The sequence below is a fragment of the Anser anser genome (genome assembly GCF_964211835.1).
Source record: "Anser anser genome assembly, chromosome: 2".
NCBI classification, from domain to species: domain Eukaryota; kingdom Metazoa; phylum Chordata; class Aves; order Anseriformes; family Anatidae; genus Anser; species Anser anser.
In genome coordinates this window covers 19,631,343-19,648,339 of record NC_139721.1, presented here as the reverse complement: position 1 = coordinate 19,648,339, position 16,997 = coordinate 19,631,343, and the positions used below count along the sequence as shown (strand labels likewise).

At 34.9% G+C, this 16,997-nt stretch overlaps 1 protein-coding gene across 18 annotated transcripts in view; it reads left to right on the top strand.

Annotated features, from left to right (window-relative positions):
- Window positions 1–16,997, top strand: part of OXR1 (oxidation resistance 1) — a 272,879-nt gene that overhangs the window by 222,118 nt on the left and 33,764 nt on the right. For all 18 annotated transcript variants that reach the window (XR_014580607.1, XM_083826444.1, XM_083826456.1 and 15 more), the window contains 4 exons: window positions 5,700–5,884; window positions 9,312–10,102; window positions 13,457–13,625; window positions 16,540–16,702. Coding sequence is in view for 17 of the 18 variants with exons in the window: in XM_083826444.1 (XP_083682570.1) it covers window positions 5,700–5,884; window positions 9,312–10,102; window positions 13,457–13,625; window positions 16,540–16,702 (1,308 nt within the window). In the remaining variant the exon portion in view is untranslated. The remainder of the gene's footprint in view (window positions 1–5,699; window positions 5,885–9,311; window positions 10,103–13,456; window positions 13,626–16,539; window positions 16,703–16,997) is intronic.

Sequence of the window (16,997 nt, the reverse complement as noted above, 5' to 3'; positions counted from 1 at the left end):
TATTTTTCAACATACTGAATTCCACATGTGAAAGGACTCAAGATAAAACTGTCACTTCTGTCCTTGAAAGACTGTTTATTCTGTATGTTTGGTGTAAGTTATTAGTCACTCCTGTGACTTGCTGCATAAGGACGCAGCAATTCTTTGATGTAGTGGTTGGAACCTGGAAGCATTAGCCCTGTTACAGTTGTCCTTAGACATTTAGGGTCACTGTTAGAGAAAAGGGTGTTGGACACAGTTAAAGCATTGTAAATATGCCACATCATGGTCAGACAAGAAGTCAATGTAGAGTAACTGACTGTTGCACTGCAGGGTTGCACCATCACTCACTGTTTATGGTATAGGTAGGCTTGCCCTTTCTAGCAGCCATACTTCTTGCTTTTTCCACAACAGGCTATGGAGGTTAAAATCTTTTCGGTATCTCTTTTGAAGACAATTATGCTGCTCTGGGTTTTGGTTCTTTTCACTTGTGGTTGGTAGGGGAAAAGGTATCTTAAACAGTCTACTTTATTGAAAGTGAAACTAATAAAAGAATTTTAAAATTAATTGTTCTTTATTATGCCTGCTAGTTTACTCGTCTTGTTTAGAAAAGTAGTAGCTAAAGGTGAATTAGCAATAGTGAGGCTTCAAAAACAAATCCCTGTCAAGTTGGGTACAAAAATCAGTGTTCATGAGGTAAAAAGGAGAATACTGACAAGATTAAAGACTTCTGCAAGAAATGAAGAAAGAACTAACAAAATGATTATGTTAATGTTTCACAAATTCTGAATTATTTTTTGTTCTACTGTGTGTATTCAATAAAATAATGGAATAATTTAGAGGCAACTTCTGGACAAAAACTGCTTGATAGTAATCCTCTCAAACTTCTTTAAAAGTGTAGTTTACTGAACTGCCTAATCTTAATATTTGGGCTCATGTATGTCATAAAGTTTGGCTCTAATCCTCCCTTACCTTGCTTGTTCAGAATTGTATACCTCAGATATTGTTGAGGATTTAACCCCACTGCTTTCTGAGGCATAAGACTTTAATGGAATGAAGTTAAAAACTATTCAGATCTTAATATCTATGTACAGGTGCAATTTAATCCTCTTTATGTAAGCTTTTACTTACATGGATTACCTTTTTTCCGAACCAGTTTTAAGACTGAAGTGTTCTGTTTTTAACAACTTAGTGTCTCCAAATGGTTTTCAAAAAAAGTGGCTCACTGCTTCTTGAGGCTGTTAAAGCTGAACTTGACCTGAATATGAATTCATTTCATATCTTTAGTGTCTTTCCTACATACAAGAAACATGACTTCAAGTGATATTTTTGAGTTTTGGTCAAATACCATACTTCGTATAATAGTATCAGGCTGAACTACTGAATAGCTATATGCAGACTAATTTTCACTTCAGTTTGACAGTTTCATATCCTTTTCTACAATAACTAATTAGATGTATGGTCCAAAGGAAGCAAGCCACTGGTTATTTGGTCCCTTCCCCCCCCCCTTTTTTTTTCCCCTGTAGGGCTAAAAAGCTATTAGATTCAAGGAAATGGTGTGGCAGCATACAGGAGCTGTGTAGGAGCTCAGTGTGCCAGCTATTGCCCAATCTTTGCTTATGCTGTTGCTCTGATTTGTTTATCTTTTTTGACACGTCATTGGTACAAATAATTTTTTGAAAATAATTGTCAAGTCTGATCTGAATAAAGTATTGTCTGAGCTGTTCATAAAAAGTTCAACAAATATTTGCCTTTGAAGGGACTTGTGCTCAAGTATGCAACAGAGTACTACCATAAGGGAAGCTAGGCTGTCACTCCCTGTGTTGGTATGGGTAGGTGAGGACGTAGGGAGGATTTTATGTAAGTGAGCCCTTACACTGTTCTTCAGTCTGAAGAATATATTAACACTGAAAATATTACAAGCAGCTTATTCAGGTCAGAGAGGGAGCTTTGGAACTTCCTTTACCCGCTCTAAAAGCAAGGAATCAAGATAATTATATGGGGCTTGAGTCTTGAGGCTATCATTCTTCATTGGTGACTTTAAAATAATGAAAGAGGTTAGATTATTGAAAGACAGACAAAAGATGGTAGGTTATTGGTTTTATCCCTACATCAGTGTTACCCATTTCTGGGCACTTTTGTAGAATAGCTGTGACTTGTTCTGTCATAGTACATAAATGTGTGAGTAACCAGAAAAGTCATTCCAGAACCTCAAATGAATGCATGGTACTAAAATGCTTAAGAATTCATCACTGACTTACAGCTGAGATGATAGTTCTGAGCTGTATGTATTGCAGGAATGCTGATACAGAAGTCTGTCTGATCCATTACAGCAAATTGACAAGGAAATAAAAGTTTCAGGTACTCTGAACGGATGTGTCTTTTATCTATCTCTGTACAAAACTAGTATCCACTCTCAAAGGCAGGAGCTGCTTCAGCTTCCATCGTGCGGGGAGGACTAACATAGTACAATTCTTGACCAGTGGTTGATTAAATGCATGTTTACTCATGTATATTTTGTTCTGATACTGTCCGTTTTTCACACAGTAGCAGTTGATTTGCTCTCCATGCTGTGGAAACACAAACAGTTGAGTAATACATAATCCACAGGCTTCGAGGAAGCCTTTCTCCTTCAAACAAGCTTGAAGGCAGGAAAGACAAATTATTTCTTAGTCACAGATATAGCTGAAGTGGTAGTAACACTGGCAGGTTTGAAGGGTAAAAAGGTTACTGTTTATCTGGGTGTTACTTGAACTAGACCTAGGTACCTAGGCTAGCATTCAGTAACTGTTGGTAGTAACAATGATGGAAGTATTAGTGATGTTTGTATTGTTAATAATCTCATTTCCAGCCCATAAATTTGGGGCAGCTATTATTTGCTAGAGAAGCACACTCTGAAGTGTTTGCATAGTAACTGTGGACCTTATCAAGTAACTTGAGCCAGAAATGTTGGCTTCATATATGGATAACAAAGAAATAGGTCATCTCTTCTTGAGGAGGTATTAAGCCAGTGTTTTCAAGATACTGGTATGTATTTTTCTACTGCTTTTTGTCATTTCAGGTGCTTGAGCAGCTTCTTAGTCGAGTATGCATAAAAGCCCTATAGCTTCAATGGTTTAATTCTCTATTTCTCCAAATATAGTAAACTTTAAATGGAAATACACATTCAGATTAATTTCTATACTGAGTATTTACCTATTGGGGTCAAGGGTTTCTTCTAAGACGAAGATAGATAGCAGCTGAAAAGCTTGCTTATGTGGTCAATTGAGGTTGCTGAGGCAGACTTTAGAATCTTCCATGCTTAACAACAACTGCCTGGTGTACAAGTTAGGTTTTTTTTTGTTTGGTTGTTTGGTTGTTTGTTTTTCTACCAGAAAGATTGTCTGACTGTTCTATAAAGCTTCCACTTAAAATAGAAGGTCTTTCAAACTTGTTTTTGTTATTTACTCAGTCTTGCACACTTCTTTGCCTGGACATTTGCATGCAGAAGATTAGCTATCTACTGTTCCTCAGTGTTTGATGTGTCTGAACTAACTGGATGTGGTGTTTAGACACATTCCAATTTTGTCCTGGAAACAGACCTTTTTTTTTTTAATCCTGAATATGATGACATTTCATTAGGATATTGACTTGCCAGACCAGTAGGAGCTGGGGGTGTGTGTTGGGGTGGTGGTAGTATTTTTCTGAACAGCTAAAGCAAAGCTGGAAGCAATATAATTGAAATTAGGAGAAGATATGAAACTTCCTTCATACACATTTTGTGACTCTAGTCTCCAGATCACTTAAAATGTTTCTGGACTTTCTTTGTTTTTGATGTACATATCCAATACAATCTTTTATTCTTCAACATAAGTAAGTGCCTTTCCCTATATCTTCAAAGAGTTTCTACAGTTATGTTGAGCCCTCTTATTTTCATACATACTGTTATCATAATGATGTACTCTGTTGTTAAAAATGGCTATGGCCTTGGCTTCTGTAGGTCAGAACTGGAGAATATTAGTAAAATTCAATGATGTTGCTTTTTGCTTTGCATATTTAATTTATAGAGGCCATATTTGTTTAAAGAGAAGCAATTGTTCTTATGAGTACACTCACTGATTTTTGTAGTCATACTAGATTTTTTTCTAGACTACAGTGAAGAGAACCAAATTCAAAAGGATGACTGTCAACAAAAGTTGGGAATTCCTTTTTGCACCCTGAAAGCCTACTTCCAGAATCCACACATTTTGTGAGGAAATATTAATGACTGTTTCAGTGCCTTAAACATCTTGAAATTATGTAAATATGTTCTGACTTCTGAAGTCCTTAGGATGTTCTTTGTACTCTGGCTAGTGTAAAACCTGACTAAGCACTGAACTACTCAGGACTTACATGTGGGCACTTGAGCTGCTTTTGAGACTGTTTCCTTTTTTCATAATGGTGATATCATTGGTCATTGCTGTAGGCTTTAATTCTTCTTTTGGCTCATTTTTTAGTAGTCTATAATTTTCTGCTCAATATAAGGCATCTTTGTATTTCTGCTATGAAGATCATCAGTCATCAGAGAGCTTGGGGACAAATTTCTGTCGATGGAAAGGAAGGTAGTTCTATTTTATGCTGTGCTGGTATGTGTTCTTAAAACTGCAGAGCAACAATTCTTCTCCAATCTAGTATGCAGTGTTATTGGTCAATGTGAACAACTTAACAGGAGTTTAATAAATACCGAGTTCAATGATAAGTTTCAGCAGCATATGAAGCATTTTTTTTTGTGGTTTTGCACAAAAGTTTTCAGTGTGCTCTTAAATTTGTAAAGCTTTTAGGATTCACGATCTATAACTGAAGGATCACTGTGATCCTTCTTCAGGCTGTATTTCTTCCAGTTCATAGATTAAGCTTAAACTCTATTAATCTGACAGTTTAATGAATTCCCTTAGTGAGCAGCTGTAGTGTTGGTGGTTGCACGTCTAACTTGGGTGGGGAGTTCAGAGAATCCTACCACTTATGTTAACTTTTAAAGCTTTTCAACGTTAAAAGTTTAAAATCTACTTGTATTCATGTCCTGTGGCAATATCATTTGTGATAAAACTCATCTAAAGGTGCATCTTAGTGCAGCTGTATCTTTTTTAAAAGAAAATCTTTCTAGAATGAAACGAGACTACAAATATTAAACACTTGTCCAATCAATCAACTGGTCAATTCAGTTGGAATGAGTTGTATTGGATACTGCTGTCACTTCTGTGTGAGAAAATGGAGACAAATTTCTGCTTATGAGACTTTTTTTCTTGAAGAGACAAAAATAAGAAGAGTTAAGAGTTAGGTTTTATGAAAAAAAATGCTTGAAGCTTCCTACAAAAATAGCAAAAAGCCCTATGGTTGTCTAGAAAAGATAAATCTTTATCTCAGAGGAGCCTCCTAACATATTCAGTAGGTTGCAAGCAATTTTTTTTCTCCTTAACCTAATTATTAGATAGTTGTTAAGAATGAATAGGGACAAAACTGGTTGGCTTTTTTTTTGTTGTTAAGAAGTAGGGTGTCATTAATTTTCTTCCCCACAAAAGTGTTGTGTTTCCAGGTAACTGCGAGAAATCAAATTATATAAAGTTTCTTAAAGATAAAAAAACAAAACAAAACAGAAAAAAATTAAAAAAAAAATTAGAAAACACTTTTTTCCCCTATGAAAAAGTGAATAAGCTGAAATATGAAGGAGAAAATTTACCACTTGTTTTTCCCTCTCATTTTAGGGTACAGTCAATGGTGTGCTGCTAGTGACGCCAAATAATATAATGTTTGATCCTCATAAAATGGATCCTCTGGTCCAAGAGAACGGCTGTGAAGAGTATGGCATCATGTGTCCCATGGAAGAAGTGATGTCAGCTGCTTTGTATAAGGAAATTGTGGACAGCAAAATTAAGGATTCATTAAGCATGTAAGATAGAATAGTATTTATAAAGCTTTGAGTAAATATATGCAGCCATATGGCTGACCACGCAAAACTAGCACAAATGCATTTTTTTCCTGTTTTCCTTTCTAACAACATCCAAGATTGGCTTGGAGAAAACATGGAGAAAGCTCTCTTTGTTTTAAGCACTCACATTCATTAATACTTCGTAGAATATCTCCTCTTCTATATACGTGTATTTTCCTCTTATAGTCTCTTAAAAAAAATAAAAGTAAAAAGGGGGGGAGGGTACCATAGCACTTCCTCTGCCACTTTTCCACCATGTCACAGAGAAACCTGAATCTTTGAAAATGTGGAAACCGTACAACATAATAAAGCTCAGCTTAAACAGCTTTAGGTAAAAATGTTGTGTACCACTTCCTACTTGCTTCTCAAACTGGCTTCTTATACCTTCTTTTTGTTCTGCTAAAAAGTTTTAAGACTAATTTTTTGAAGTTTGTGTATATTTTTATGGCATTAGGAGTATACTTTTTTCCTTTTTGGCTAGGAGAAAAACTGTGTTCCCAACCCTTTGAATCCAGAATTGTTTAAAATGAATAGAATGGTTGATGACCCTTAGTTGCCGGTGCTTTTTGTGGTAGGCATTTAAAACTGGCTTTAAACAGTAGTATGAAAAAAAAAAAAAGAACCACTTTGTTCCATTCTTTTTCCTAATTTTATCTGATCCTCAGAAATAGTATGCATTCTAATACTAAAACAAAACAGATTTTAAAAAATAGTAAAATAGACATCATCCCACATTTACCTGTCACTGTCCATAAAGCATAAACATTTGAAGACTACCATAATCGTCTAACTGCAGGGAAGTATACTCCTCTAACCAAAGTGTTTTCCTAGGTAGAGCTGTGTATATATGTGAGTAAAGCTGTTTGCCTGATGTATAACTTTTTCTAAATTTGCAACCATCTTCTGTTAAGGAGGTGATAGTTGTGCTGTGCTGAGGCCTAAGGTATGAAGCTATTCAGTCATTATGAAAAATGCTCGTTTAAACTTCTTACAGGTAGCATGCCATCATATTTCTTGATAATCGTGAATAATTTGACACCAAGAAGAAATAACTCTTACACCTCTTTTTTTAAGTGCAGATTCAGCAGAGACCTACTAACAGACTGGCATATTGATGTGGCCTTGTTTGCTGCCTTAAGTCATGTGTTTCCTGAAAGTAACTAATGTATATCTTTCTACGTTAGTACTTTTGGGGGTTTTGATGTACAATGATGCCTTTGGTTTGATTTCTGGGAGTTTAAAAACTCTGTCTGGAAAACAGTCATATAATTTTCATAATTTCATTACCTACATTAGGAACTACAAGGAATTTTTTTTAATCTACCTTTTTCAATCATAATATTGCAGTTGCAAAACCAGTCTTTCCCAGCATGTTTAGCATTTTAATGATTCAACTTTGACTTACAAATTTATCTTCAATATTCTATAGATTTTTGTGCCTTTATAGCACATGCATTTTATTGTTTTTGTCTCTAATAAATGCATATGGAATGAAAACATGCCTGATAAACAAAGGTCATACAGCATTTGAAGTCTTGGATGTCTGGTTTGATTCATCTTTCTTGTCAACTTCTATAAACTATTAAACAGAACACTAACTTTTAGCATTTTCTTCAGTCCTGGCACTTTTATGCTTCAAAATCTGAGGCATGCATGTTTGTGAACTTTCAGTGAAACAAAATTCAAATTTCTGAAGTCTGTAATCAAAACTCCAACAGGTACAGCTAAATCTGATAAGACCTTCCGTGTGTCTTGAAGTATTTGAGACTTAATGTGTTTTCCATTATTTTTTTCCAAATATTTCACTGCTATGGTTAACTCTTTCATCTCACAATTTTACCAACCATAAAACCTGTTTAAATTTGGAAAAACAACATTAATACTGAAAGTAATCTTATTGGCATAATGGAAACATATCACAAAACTGATGCGTTCTTTCATCACTAAAACTGCAATGTCATGTTGGATACTCTTTTATACAAACCACAATCCATACTGAAATTTTACATTTTCAGACGTATTTTCCCATTTTTTCTCAGATATCATGTACCTTAGGTTGTGCTTGTCCAAGAGCACCTATTATCAGTGTAGTCTTGAAAAAATTAAGGAAACACCCTAATCTAGTAAGTGATGAATCCTAAACTCTATTCCACAGTCTTCGTAAGCAAAATTACTGCACTAGCACAATCTTAGCATCAACCTCATGATGAAATTTGAGTAAGAGGATGTATGTTTTGCAAACATACTGAGTTTTAATGATGTCTCAGTGATGTTAGTAACTGGATAAAAAGTTTTGCAGAAATGCAGAGTGGAATGATCCTTTTTCAGTATGGGAGATTAAGGTACAAGCTTCTTAAAAGTTTTTGATACTAGGTAATAGAAGTTCTCTTGTGGTAGCTAGAGTCGGCGTTTTAGAACTCTAGTCAAAAGTAAGCTTAAACATGAGAAACTGCTTATTCAGGTTGTACACCGATAAATTTCTTTGAAAACACTGGTACAAGTCTGAGTCATATTGATATAGTTAAGTATGTTCACAGCCACCTCAAATTCTACGAGTTTCAGAAAATGGTTAGCTTATTTCTGAAGGCAGGTTTTGAACAATGTAATTTCCCTCATGGAGGAAGCAAGTTCTTCTTTTATGCTTGCTTTTATTTTTTCATATGTTATTTATCAACATTTGATGTCTGTTCTTTCAAATGTTGTATTGTACCAAGTAGTTTTTTACCAAGATTTTTTTAAGTTAACAGTGGTAAAAAGTTAGGTACCTGACTGGTGAGCACACTAATCACTGTTGGGTATTTTCCAGAATAGTAAGATCTTGATACAAATCTACCTTTATGGTTCCTATTGTTCTGTATTATCTTACTTAGACAGGATTAGAGCAGGTGATTTAACACTGATATTTTACCAGCGAGCTAGATGTCAGCTTCATAATAAATGGGACAGATCTGTGAAATTATACTGGCCTCTGTGGTAGATAAAGCTTAAAAGATTGTGGAGAACTTCGGCCATTAGATATTAGGGTTGTTTATAGCTCTTTTTTTCTTGTATTTTTTTAGTTTAGTTTATACTTTAAGCATCTCAAATAGATTTGCTAGTTTCATAAGAATTTCTGCTTGCAAAAGTAATGTGAATATAGGAAGTCACGTCTATGTCATATGGGCAAAAGGTATGCTGTAAGTTAACTGCTACAGAGATATGTAAACATATTGATGCTTGTTTCTCATTGCTGATACTTTACAGGATTAAGAGGGATGGGGTGGTCATGGGAGGAGTTTATTTTTAAGACTAAAAGAAGTAAATTTTTTTTTAGCATTAAACTTACTAAAGAAAAAGGCTCTGCAATAAAAGGTACCTGCTACTGTAATTACTCTTATTTGCTCAACAGAGATATAGAACAGCTGTCTGTAAGGGAACTTGGCCATTCCAAGAAAGCTGCAAAGAGCAATACAGATGAAATGGATTCAAGGATTCGGGATACAGGCAATGACAGTGCTAGCACTGCCCCAAGGAGTACAGAGGAGTCTCTTTCAGAAGACGTGTTCACAGAATCAGAACTCTCTCCAATACGTGAGGAACTTGTTTCCTCGGATGAGCTTCGACAAGGCAAATCTTCTGGAGCATCATCAGAATCTGTCCAAACAATAAACCAAACAAGTGCGGAATGTTTAACAATAATTTCGGACTCGAAAGAAGCTGACAGTGACTTAAAACTCAGTGCTGAAATGGTTGTAAATGTTAAACAGTTTAGTACCCACAGTTTAGGTTCAGAAAGCGCAGAGGTAGCTGTAAAGGGGGGACAAGAATCTAGTGACAATACTGGGAATGTTCTCCAGCAGTTGAGGCAAGACCCACATGGTAGCAAAGAACAGAACAAAGAGGCAAAAATGGACCAAGATCAAGATTCTACGCAAGCAAAAGAGCCAGAAATAGAGAGTAAGACAGAAGAAAGTCCACATTGTGAAGATACCACAGACTCTCCAAAGAAAGAGACTACTAGCAAAGGAAAAGTAGTGAAAGAGCGAACTCAAGACTCTGAAACAGAAGTTGAGGAACTTCGCAAACTCTGGAAGACCCATACTATGCAACAAACCAAACAACAAAGAGAAAACATGCAGCAGGATTCACAAAAAGAAATCAGTCAGAAACCTGTGACTGCAGGAGACGGGCAATCAGAAGGTGAGTCAGTATTTATAGGTAGTGTTAGCCTTCAGACTTGCAATGCATTTCCCTTCAGCTCTTGAGAATTTTCTGTTTTCTGCTCTGCAGAACACATCCTCATGTATTGCTTATTTCTCACTGCCTTGAGGATATACCTAAGCTATACTTATTTAAACCGGTGGGAAAATTTTGCTCAGGAAATTGAAAACATAAATACCTTTGTGACTGATACTTTCCCTCACTGAAATTGTTTATGATCATATTAAAATATGCAGTATATTTGTAGGGGACACTTCAATGAACCTGTATGATTAGATTCTTGATACATTGGTCTCTGTAGAGCTCAAAATCAAATGTGTTCCTTAGCAGTCATCTAACTCTTGCTTGAATTTTGGTCCTGCGTACACCTATGTATGAATGAATTTCAGGGAATGAATTTAATCTCATTTATGACATGTATACCTTGTGGTTAAGGTTCATGATGTGAGCAGCAAACATTGGAGGCTTAATATAACACTGAGACTTAAACTGGTTTTCAGAACATTCACTTGCATCTTGTAATACTTTCATGCTGACCAGATCAAGACTGAACATATGAAAAGTACTTCTCAGGGCAAATAAGAGCTAGATGGTAAAACTAATGCTATGAATGTGGGGAATAAGTAAACTTAAAAAGGAGCATCCTTACTCCTCTGTAAGGTCAGGCCCTAGGATTTTTAGTTAGAAGCTATCTTGAAAGTCTGAAGTTATTCAATTTGTGTATTTAAAAAAAAAAAAAAATCTTATTTAAATAGCTTAGATGTTTCTGTGTGTATTTTGTCTTGCTGTTCAAAAACTTGTTAGGTCACTTTCTGGTACCCTACCATCTTACTAATGGAGGTAAACTAGGCATTTTAATTGTGCAGTATTTGGAGGGGGCTATGAAGAAAACCTAACTTTAATGCCTGTCACAGACTAATAGAATATACTTGAAATGCATTTGATGGTTGCACTGTTTTCTTTTAGTAAGTGGAAGATGAGGTTGTATTGAATAAAAATACATTCTTTAGCAGAAGTTGTTACATTTGAGGTTCCGAAATGATTCAGATTTTTTTCTTTCTTCTCCAGTTAAGAAGTAGCTGAATTTCCAAATTTAGAACAGGCTAATAGTTGCATCATTCTGTGAGAAGTTTGGCTTTTGCATCTTAAATATTTAAGACAATCCTCTGGCAAAGATGTCAGTTGACATTAGCTGTTCTTCATGACTTTAAAAAAATAATAATAATGCAAGCACAAGTATTCTCTGCCACTGTAGCTGTTGAATGTTACCTGTAATTCAGCTATATTGGGTACTTAAGTTTTTCTTGTTTCCTTAAAGATTCTTTCTCCATGCAAGATGAACTGTACAGTCACAGAGTACACACACACATATATATATATATATAATCAGTGTCTCACTCAGAGGGATACAAGCTAGAAGCTTGCTTTTTGGAGACTTGTGCTAATGGCTTCACTTAAAATAGTACATTTCTTACTAGCATTTGAGTTGTTTTACCAAATTTTGCTGATTTTATTTGCACTCATGAATATTTCAGTCTAGACAGATTTAATGAAACACATACTGGCTTCATCTATAGGCAAATTTAAATAGAGTCAAGGTAAAAGCATAGATCTATTCCTTGACTTCTGAAGATCAACAAAGACTACATTTAAGACAGGTCTATTAGGAATAGATCACATGTCATTGGAAGACTGAGATGCTGTAAAAACTTTTATGTCCTGTCTATTGTATTCATTAGAGGTGTCTGTTTGCCACTTAGCTGGATATTGGTAGAAAGGAAATAAAGCATAAGAGCTGATAACCACTACTAGAACCTTATTTTTCTGATTTTATTTATTTATTTTTGTATTAAATAAAAAAATATGAGAATACACCAAAAAAAAAAAAGGAGAATTGCAAATAGTCCTTTCGACATTTTCGTGTAGAGATAGATTGTTTATTTTGTTTCTCTCTGCTAGATGAATTTAAATCTTACTGATTTTTCTAATATTCTAAGGGACTAAATCTTTTATATATATATATATATATATATAAAAATAAGATTTGGGAGTAGCCCCAAATCTTAGGGCTCTACATCAGATGCAGAAGTTTAAAACTTCTAAAGGACCAAAATACAAATGTCAGATTATTTTGAATTTCTTCTCTTAAGCTGCCAGAAAGTTCACATGCCAGTCCTATGAAACAGTGGGGTTTTGTTTGTTGTCTTTTTTAAATCTGACAATTTATCTTACAGTTTATAGGCTTATAAAATATTTCTGGATCACATGTACTATAACTATTCTACCATACCATATACTGCAGGTATAATCCTAAAATATAACTGTAACCTAAGTACCCATTTAGATACTTACTGGAAACAAACAAACAACAAAAAAAAAAAACATGGCACAATACAATTCTAAACTTTGTGTTGAAAACTAGACTCAAAGCATACAGTAGCGATATTAATAGATGAAAAAGATGATATCTATGCTCATTGTATTGGTAATCTGCATGGTCACACTGATGGTGAACTTCAGCTGTAACCGACAGATGAGTCTCCTAGAAAACTGAAGCATGTCTGTACGTACCTTTAACACCAGAGACAGGCTAAATCCTTTGTGATCATCAGAACTCTGAAAACTTGCATTTTCCTTCCTGCTTTAAAAAGTCACTTGTGGCTGTAGCTCATGTTCTAGGATTTGAGCAATTAATCTGGCAAAGAAATAATTCTGAGAAGGCTTCTTCCTTAACCCTGTGCTGACTTGACAATCCAGACCTTGAGGGTAATCATTTAATTTTGCTTGTTCAATTAAATGTAGTACTGGCAGGAAAAGCCCCATACTGCAACATCTGGTATACTTTATCATGAAGTGGTGTTCATACCTTTGAAGTGTTTGAAATAACTAACAAATTAAAACTTATCTTAGTTGTCTATTAGCAGTGCTGGAAATTTTCTTCTTTAAAGGAAAAGTAATTACTGAGCAGCTTTTACATATGTGAAGTACTTATTTAAGTGTATTTTACATTGTGTGGAGGCTTTTTAAGTGTGGTGTCTGAATCAACGTTGAGGGATGCGCATTGAGAATATCTTCTGAAAGCCTTTCAAGCATGGCTGAAGGATTACTATAATGTGAACTGGGGTTGGAAGCAGAAAATTTTGGCACAACATATTTGAATATTAAGTTAATTTTGCTAATGATATAACTTAGCACAACCTTTTTTATGTGTTTAACTGACCTTACGTTACCCACTTATACATTCTATCTAGTTATTCCCTATTACAAAAGTGGTCAATCATTCTGTTAAATCCTATTGTATGTTGTGGATAGCTTATTTTTCTTTACTAATAGGTTCTTCCCATATGAAAGAAAAACGAAGACATCGATCTCACAAGTTTTTGCTTCTCAAGGTTGGAAAACCTATGAGAAAAACATTTGTTTCGCAAGCAAGTGCATCAATGCAACAGTATGCTCAGAGAGATAAAAAACACGAGTACTGGTTTGCTGTTCCACAAGAAAGGTAAGAAAGGTAGACTGGAAGAAAAAAGGAAAGCTTCCTTTGTGGTTTTTAGGTTTCTCCCTACCCCCATTCAGAATCTTTTGATGTCTGTCTATAAAGAAATACAGCCCAGGATATTTATGATTGGCTTGTATTTAACGTATGAATACCTCATTACCATATTGAAGTTTTACTGAGTTACTTGCAGGTTCAGTCAATAGTCTCTCATTATTTGGGCTTTTGTAGCAAGTAAATAATCAAAGCTTCAAGTAAATGGGGTCTGATGAAGGAAGTGAGTTCTGTAGGAAAGGTGTTTTTTTTTTTTTTTTTTTAATTGCCATTATTTGTGCTTCCCATTGCTTGGAAAAATATTTCTCTCTAGAGCTTTCAGTTAAAAAGAAGTAGCTGGGGTAATTCTGTTTTATCTTTATGGAACAAAAAATATTTTCCAGGAAGCAACTTAAACATATTTACTGGAAAAAATGTCAAAATTAGTTGCAGTGACATGAGATGTCCACTCTCGCTAGTACAGTCTTGCATTTCTTAAATGATCTTTGCTACTAGTAAACTGTGACTTATTTTCAACTTGAAAATGTGATTTTTTTCCTAAGGTGTTGGAGTTTATTATGACAGAAAAGATTAAAAACAAACTAAAAAGCAACCCAAACAAAAAGCAATTATCAGATGTCATCTTGTATAAATACCTACACACAATGATGAAGTTACTTTTCCATCTTTTCTTTTGAGCTGAATGGCATAGAATGTCCAGTTGGGGCACTGCAGTTGAGGACAGATATCGATCAATTGGAGAGAGTCCAGAGGAAAGCAGCAAGACTAATTAATGCCTAGAAAGTGTAACATATAAGGAAAATTAGAAGTAAGTGGGGTTCTTTAATCTAAAGGAGAAAAGATTGATTACAAACACAAAAATCATTTCATACTTAAAAGTTGGCTGCAACGAGAAAGGCAGTAGTCTTTCTTCATGTCCACTGTGAATGGAGACATGTAACACACTCAAATGATGTCAAAATACTTGAGTTTTTCAGCAGAGAGAACTGAGTCTATGATAGCATATCACTAATCTGGTTTTAAAATCACCCTCACTACGCTCAAGTGGTATAGATTTTTTTCCATTTCTTGAGAGCTGGTAAAAATGTATCTTTGGTTTATCTTCTAATGTAACAGTGCAAGTACTTACCTTCAGCAGAAAGCAGAGTTTATCACTTATTTCAGAAGTAGTAGTTCTTAGCTCACAGTCTCTGGTCTCCTTTGTAATGACTCCACCCATACATGGTTTCTCTCTCTAACTGCATGGCACGTCAGTGATGTATTTTTTATCCATCCAGTGTGTACAATGTACACTAAAAGGTTGCATGTGGTGGGCGTTTTTTTTCTTAATTGTGTTTAACTTGCGTAGTGCTACTCTGCATAGGTCAAAATATTTAGTGTCAGGATAGGTGAAAGAAAACTAGTGATAAGAAAGAATGCAGGATTGCGAGATAACTACTTTTCTATTTCACTGTTTGTAATCTCAAGTAAGCCTATCAGGGAAGGAATGTCCTGGAATTTCTTAAAGATATATATATTTTTTTACTTTTTTTAACTGCTGTAACTGTTAATTTAAAGCTGTTTTAATAGCAGAAGTCTTTGTTTTCATTTTTTATTTTTCCTACTTCTTGTAGGACTTTTGAAATGGATACATCAGTGCATGAGGAATCTGAATCTTCTCTTTCTGACTTTGTCATAGAATTTATTAAGCCTTATGCATCTGAAATGTTTTCTCTTTTACTGTCAGAGAACAATTTGTCTTTTTCCTTTTATCAGTGTTATCTGGAAACCTTAGTTTTAACAAGAGAGCTGACTTTGAATAACTGACCATGTTCAGAGGCTTTTAATACGTACCCATGCTACATCCTTTTAGACAGATGCACAGGCAAATTATAGCTGCATTTTTTGGGGCTTTGCTGCCATGTATCTCTTGCTATTCTTCCAGTTTTCAGTTTTATAGATATTTAGTAAGAAAGGAGGGGGAAAAAGTCCAAATATTTATCTTTGTGCTAATCCAGTGTGCAGACTAACTGTAACAAATATCTCTGAAGAGAGACATGGGAATATCCAAACTCGAGAATTTTATGTCACTAGTCACTTAGCTCTAGATCTGTCTCTTTCATGATGAGATAAGTGCAATGAATCCAGTAGTTCTTTTTTTAAATGCTCTGTCTATGTCCATTTGGGAAATAATTAAGCAACGTAGACTGATACCTCTTAGGGTTGTAAAGAACTTTGTTTTGGGAATTTGGGCATTTGTTTTTCCAAACTGGAAAACCGTACCATTTGTGGCAGATAACTTAAAAGGAGGTAACTTAAATGTTGGGTATTTGCTGCAGTACTACAGATCGGGTAGTGTGTAGCTTCATCTAGTTATGTATATGCACATTGTCAGCCTTACTTTCTCACCTATTCTCACAGATTCTCAGTCAATATGACTTTGGTTACATTTCTGGGAGTCTTAAGCTCTTCTTCAAGGGTAGAGAAAACAGACATACAGACTTCTTTTAAAATCCTGTTTGTGTTTATATTTCATGTACTTTTAAAATAATTAAAAACAATCTTAAAACTTTAGTTTGGAAGTTATTTCCGTTGGAATACTCTGTTTCCAATTGGATGGTAATGGTTGGAAGGTCTGTGCTCTTATATGAGAACACAGTCATTTGCCAGTTTTTCCTCCAGTGTGAGCTTCGTATAATTAAAATAAAAAGCAAAGCCCCCCACACTATTATAATGGCTAGCTTTTTTTCAAATGTATTTCTAATATCTAATAAAATGTGAAATTTTAAGTATTTTTATTTTAACCTCAGGTATTTCATAGTTATTTGATATGGCCCAAATGTTTACCATGTTTTCTCTTCTCTGTATCATTACTTCACTTCTCTAGGACAGATCACTTGTATGTCTTCTTTATCCAGTGGAGTCCAGAGCTATATGCAGAGGATACTGGGGAGTCTCTTCGAGAGCCTGGATTTATAGTGGTAAAAAAGAAGGAAGAGCCTGAAACTAGTGAAGAATCTACTACTGAAGATGCTGCTAAAGAGTGGGAGGTAAGGAAGAACGGTGTCACTCTTAATATTTTCATAGGAATATTATTAAGACTAGTGCTAAATATTTTCTCAATAAGAAGAACAAAGTTTGGTCTTCTTACTATAATCATGGTTGCTTAATTTATGCCATCCTGATGCTTTGCTGTAACCTCAGTTCAGGCAACATTTCACAATTAGAAGTTCATTTTGTTTGGAGCAAATTGTAAGTTAAAACTCAACTTGAATATGAGTAAAGCAGAGAAGCTTAACTTTGAAGCAGACAATTTTCATTCAAGAAACTCTGATTTTCTATCAT